This window comes from Choloepus didactylus, chromosome 8 (genome assembly GCF_015220235.1).
Source record: "Choloepus didactylus isolate mChoDid1 chromosome 8, mChoDid1.pri, whole genome shotgun sequence".
Lineage (NCBI taxonomy): Eukaryota > Metazoa > Chordata > Mammalia > Pilosa > Megalonychidae > Choloepus > Choloepus didactylus.
This window is the reverse complement of record NC_051314.1, coordinates 87,481,269-87,487,832: the sequence shown is the minus strand read 5'-3', so window position 1 is coordinate 87,487,832 and position 6,564 is coordinate 87,481,269. Positions and strand designations below refer to the sequence as shown.

General features: G+C 38.2%; 1 protein-coding gene across 1 annotated transcript; it reads left to right on the top strand.

Moving 5' to 3' along the window:
* Positions 1-4,883: 4,883 nt before the first annotated feature.
* Positions 4,884-5,813, top strand: LOC119543131 (olfactory receptor 8S1-like). Its single transcript, XM_037847818.1, has one exon. It carries the CDS (start codon positions 4,884-4,886, stop codon positions 5,811-5,813), a length of 930 nt encoding a protein of 309 aa, XP_037703746.1.
* The last annotated feature ends 751 nt before the right edge of the window (positions 5,814-6,564 follow it).

Below are 6,564 nucleotides of genomic sequence, written 5' to 3'. Positions count from 1 at the left end.
TTTCCACTAGGACAAATGAACACAATTTAAAAGCTCAGTCAATAGCATTAGTCATGTGGCTAATAATAATCTTACAATGTAAAGCATTGAATCATTTAAAAAAAAAATGTGCCCAAAGCAATAACAAACACTAACTATAAAGAAGAGAAAAAAAAAATCTGTGCCTCAATTCACAATTGCCCAATCTTAGACTAATGGTGTGCTCTGTGCTGGCTCATAGTGTGAAGTCTTTTCTGTAAATGAAGGTCTTTCCTTTTCAGTGTGTCTTGATATAACTCACAACCATTTGTTTACCAATAATTCACATGACTTTTATAGAGTAGATCAAGCATTTAATTTTTTGCTAAATTGTATACAATTGCTATGCAATGCAGATATACTCAGTTCTGTGGAGATCATACATTTTCTTTCACTTTTTCCAAAAGAAAACATAAACATAATGATGATACAATTTTAAGCAGTAGAGCAGTCTTGCATGAAGGTATAGATCCTGGGACATGAATATGGAATGATTCAAAATTGTAAATGTTTATAGGTAATTTGAGTAAATATAGCTCTTGCAAAATTTCCCATTTTCCACTCCTATTGATTTTTATCCCCATCAATATGTATGTGAAGGGTTTAGAAATGTAGTTATGGTTATCTTTCACACAGACCAGTACAGTATTTAATACTTTATTTTCACAGAAAAAAATTAGAATTTAATACTTGAAATGCTCAAATTACTGCTAAAAAACATTTCAATGATTCACTTTTAAGGTGATAATAATTCCTCATCAGACCTTGGAAATCACATCAACTGAGAAACAATCACCCCAATTATATATGACAAGTCATCAAATTTATGACACGAGCCAAATAATAAAATTAAACCACAATTGCAACTCTATATTAATATTCCTTTCAGATAATTTTGAAAAACTTTCAACAGTTTTTAGTTCTTGCCAAACTAACCCCGGATATCTCCAGGTCTAGGAGATACACATCACAAACAGACACACACAAACCAACAATTTAGCTCTTTGTCATGTTTGAAATCCAATAACAGTATTTAAGTGATTGTGCCCTGTTTGGTTGCAGAGTGTTGTCTTCCAGAGCAGGGGCCAGCCTTCTGTCACAGCACCAGACTTGGTTTCTATCATTTATGCCTCTCTTTCTTCTGTATATCCAGCTCCTTTTCAGCCTGCAAAGATCGCTATGTCAAAACCTTAAATGAACTTGTCAGACGATTTAGCATAGCAACCTAAGGCAGATTTGGAGGTTTCTTGATTTGAATTGGAATCCTTAATCTACTGTTAGTAATTCTGTGCACTTGAGGAAGATGTCTCACATTTTTGTGCTTCATATTCCTCAGCTTTAAAAGGAATATTAAGAGGTTTTAACTCACAGAGTTGTGGCTTCTAGTGAATATGTCTAAAGCATGCAGAAAAAAAAATATCTGGCATTTGTTATGTAATTAATGGATACTGATTACTACTTTACTGCTGCTCTAGTCCCATCCTCTTCCAAAATTTTGAAAATGCACCAGTTCCTAAGCAATAATCCACATCTTCCTCAATCTGCTTAATGTCCACTCCATTCCCTTGTTAGCCGGAAATAACAAACTGAGGTTCAGGGCAACAAAAGAATTTATTTGGGGTCTTGGAATTGCAATTCAGAGAGCACAGATTTAGGTAGCAACTCAAACTGTATCCCATTTTGGCGCTTCCAAGCAAGGGTTTTTAAAGAAAAGGAAGATTACATACGTTGTTTAAGTTTGGTGGGGGTAGTCATGGCATTCCAAATGTCCTTTAGGTTAGGTAGTTTACTGATTTCCTTATCTTGTGGTATGTTTATGGTGTACAGATGTCCTCAGGGTTTTGAGAAACATTTTTGGCTTGTGGCTATGCACACAATGGCAGTTTGTGATGCCTGGCTGATATATCTGGTTGTATAAAACTAGCTCCTATAATTGTCTCCTGACTGCGTTTTAAATCTTTTAGCCATAGAAACTCTATTTTGTTTTATATCTTTTCACACATTATTGACAACAATAAGGCACAATTCCAAAGCACACTGGATACTTTTTAGTTTTAATCCTTCAGGGTCTAATTGTGGCTTTGTTACTGTTGTTCACTCACAGCTTACCTATAGCTTTTCCTTGGCTTTCATGACCTGCATTTAGCTATTTCCCTGAAAACCTCTCTGATTGTTGATACAACTGATCATAAAAATAATCATGTAATTCAAATTCAAGTATTTAAATTCAAAATCTGAGGACAAAGGAAAAAAAACATGAAGTTCAGTTAAAGGTCAATGCACAGCTTCCCTGTGATTTCCAAAATTAGGTGTATAGCAAGTAAGAGAGCAAGAGATGTTGCCACCAATTTGCCATTTTTCAAAGCCCACCAGACAGACAAGAGTTCTCAAGCCATGGTTTCAACACAGAAAGAAGTTTCAAATTTGCATACTAAATAGAATTCCTGAGGTGCTTATAATTTAAGGTGTTTTGTTAGTGAGTCTCAAACTGGGCTCTGGCTGTGATCCCAGGTGATAAAAGACATTGGTTCTTCTGTCTCCTGGCCTACATGGGTCAGGTGGCCAATTACTGACTAACTAACCTATACTTGTCCTTCTGAAGGGTTATGTCTTAGAATCATTCTTTTCATGGATTATCCTAGCACAGTGTTTAGAATTGGAGAGGAAATTAAATAAACAGATGCCCTCTGGTTGGGTTGAGAACATAAAGAAAAGGTCCTTACACTTGTTATTGAGGATGTCTGTCTTTCCATGAAGCTGGAAGGAAAGAAAATCAAGAGCATGCCAGACCTGAGAGGGTGTATAATCTTTAGCTTCTGACTCTATGGGTTTCTAGCTCTACAGTAATCAATTTTCAGTTATTTACTGTGACACCACAACAGAAAAGTCATCTGTACTTCCTGTCATCGGACTATGAAACTGTGTGCCTCGTGAGCATAGGAGACTCTTGGCTCCAACAAATGACAAGATTGGCAGGATGTCTTCTAAGCCATAAAAGCAAGGGAATAGCTAATTGCCACTACGAATACTCTAATGGTTCTGTCTCTCTCTCTCATGAATGCTTCTTTCTCTCTCCTCCAATGACCTTCTCTTTCTGCCTCTCTAATTTGTCTCTTTCACCCTGGGTCTTCTCACAGATTTTCTGTGTGCTGAGATTGAGTCCCCAGCCTTAGGCAGACTTTCATATTTTCCATGCAGTGGGTTCCACGTGCTCAGCTACTCTGAGCAGCACCTGGGGTAAAACTCATTGACCACAATGACTTTTGTTGGCCATTGGAAATAGGGAGTCCATGCATTCTGAGTCCAAACTATTTTAGTCCAGGCCCAATGGGTGCAATGAGAGAACAGAGCAGCTGGGAGCAAAATATTCAGGGAAGAATTGAAGAGAGTACATCAAAGTAGGTGTGGATTTTGGTTCTTTTCTACGGCCCAATCACAAGTGACAGAAAATTTAATTTTCTTCTGTTCCTACATCTCTCCATCTTCAAAACTGATCAAAATTAATGTAGTTGCTAAATCAAATGATGGTGGGGTATACCCAAGAAGTATTTAAGAAAAATATCAAATGCATTGAGGTTTTAATACCACACCTACCTATTTGCACCCTTCTCCCTATCCCAGAGGACAGCCAATACTCATGGAATTTATACTGCCTGGGTATCAAATTTCCCCATTATTGATCAACATACAAAGGACTCAACTTTTGTAATCAGAAAGATCAGAGTTGGAATCATGGTATTTAAACATTTGGGAAGATATCCAAATACATTTGTTTCCCCATTTCAACAATATTGATAGAATAATTTCCACCAAATTTTTTTCTGAAAATTAAAAACAAAAGTGATTAGGAGTGCCAAGAACTTACCAGGCACTCAGTAAACAATAGTTGTTCTATTATAACTTACATGGTGCATTCAGAGAAGCCAATTTTCTTGGAAGCTATAAAAAAAATGTTAAAATTAAAGTGGATGTCAAAATATTGAAAGGATTTAGATAGAAAGATAGGGCATTCCAGATAGAGCCAAAACGTGAATAAAGTAGAGAAAAAGGAATATCCATGGATGCTCAGGGGCAAGTACGATAGTCTGGCCTCAGCATTGAGGGTCTCTAGGACATAATGTATAGACAATCTTTAACAACCATAGATATCAGATGACAGAGCAAATTCACTGCCAAGCCTTGATTGGAAGACACTGTTTGGTAGGAAGTTGTCTTGTCTAAGTGTGGAGATATATCTGACACATCAAACAGGCTATTTAGACACTTACATTGCCTCTGAAGCTCAATATATTCTTCTGCAAAATTGACTGAGCCTGCTTCTCCATTATTTCTCTCATCTCATCATCTAATATAGAAACACATGCCCATGGCTACACTTTTCAGTTTTGTCCCAGAGGGAAAATTGGCAATGCATGTGAAAGTGCCATGTTATAATCTAAATGAAGGAAAAAATGTCTTTAGCAGGATATACCTTAAAAAGGATTTGAATAGGGGTAAATTACCGAGTAATAGAAAAGATCTGGTTGGGAACACCCACTTTTGGAATTCTAGTAGTATCTACAAAGCACAGTTTCTGTTAAAGAAAAATTACATTCATAATGATCCAGATTTGGGAAATCTGTGAATTTCTTAAGCAATTTCTCAGAATGAAAAACAGCCGTTAGTCAAAATGCTTCCAGTGTTGACCCAGGGTTAAGGAGTGAAGCAGTTCATCACCCCATGAGGAAAGATATGAAAGAACCAATCAAGGCAGATATGAGATACAAACTAGTTAGGATGAAGACTCCCATCTTCTGATAATTCACTCTGTTCAAGAGATTTCAGGTTTGCTCCTATTCTTATTTCTAGACAAATTTTTTTTCTAAATGGCTTTGGAGAACCATAGCACCATCAACGAGTTCATCCTCCTTGGTCTGTCTGCTGCCCCACACATCCAAGCTTTCTTCTTTGGGCTGTTTTTGGAAATTTACCTCCTAACCATGACAGGGAACCTGATGATGCTGGTGGTGATCAGGGCAGATTCTCACCTCCACACCTCCATGTACTTCTTCCTGAATCATCTTGCTTTCCTGGACCTTTGCTTTTCTTCTGTCACAGTCCCAAAGCTGCTGGAGAATCTGTTGTCTCAGAAGAAAACCATCTCTGTGAAGGGCTGTCTGGCTCAAGCCTTCTTTTTGTTTGAGAGTGCAGCCACTGAAGTCTGCCTGCTTGCAGTGATGGCCTATGATCGCTATGTTGCCATCTGCCACCCTCTCCTCTATGGACAGATGATGAACAACGAGCTGTGTAAGGGGCTGGTGTGGGGGTCCTGGAGCCTGGGATTTCTACATGCACTCCTCAACATCCTTCCAGCTATGAACTTGGACTTCTGTGGAGATGATTCCATCCCCCACTACAGCTGTGAGCTGCCCTCTCTCTTCCCTCTGTCCTGCTCTGATGTCTCCACCAGTTTTACTGTCTTACTCAGTTCTGGCATCCTCTTTGGACTTGGAACAAGTTTCCTGATCTTCTACTCTTATGCTCACATTGTCTCCACCATCCTGAGCATCAGCTCCTCCTCGGGTAGAAGTAAGGCCTTCTCCACCTGCTCCTCCCACCTCATTGTAGTGCTCCTGTTTTATGGTTCAGGTTTCCTTCGTTATCTAATTCCAGTATCAGGCTCAACATTGAAGTTGATCTTCTCTGTACAGTACAGTGTGGTTACCCCCTCACTGAATCCCATCATCTATAGCCTGAAAAACAATGAAGTGAAAGCCGCTATGAAAAGGACCTTGAGAAAATATCTTCACTATTAGCTAACTACACACAGAGTATCGGGTAATTAGTTTGCTGCAGCAAGAAATCTGTTTAAATGACAATAAACAAATTTCCTCATTGCTCCTTATTTTGGATGCAGAGAGTTGTTTTAACAATTCAGAGATCTATTAGGGTTTATTAGAGAAAGATGGTTCAGATTATTCTGTAATAGAGTCAGGGAAAAACATCAAATAGCCATGTGAATTCAACTGTTTTCCTTGGGTAGACTTTTGGTGGCATTAAGTGATCTTTTTACCATCTTGTCTGTGTTTGCTATGCAGAACAGTGAGCCACATAGAATGAATCACTAAGTAACCCAAACCATCAGAGAAGGAAACATAGAGCAAGCCTTTTGCTCTTGTGCCGGGGAAGACGAGAAGTTTGGAATGGAGGGAGTTACAATAGTAGTAACTGAGCAATTCGGACTTTGAGAGATCTGGGCCTTGCATAGTTGATAGCATCCAGAAGAGATAGGACAGCCAAGAATGAGAAGGATCCATAGGGGTTCCACAGAAAGCTAGTTTCTAAAATCTGTTAGAAAGTAAAATATAAGGAAATATCAAGCCAATGATTTCATAAAAATACACAATTTAAAAGAAAGATTTTTTTGGTCTTTATTGGAATATTAAGATAAAATAGGAAAAACATAGTTTTAAGAGGAAAACAGCAGGTTTTTGTGAATAGCAACAGGATCAGTGGGGGGAAGGACAGGAATTAGAATCCAGAACAGCTGAGCAATGCAGAACATCT

What these genes read in the sequence shown, in the direction of transcription:
- LOC119543131 (XM_037847818.1), top strand. Translation starts at nt 4,884, where the DNA reads ATGGCTTTGGAGAACCATAGCACCATCAACGAGTTCATCCTCCTTGGT.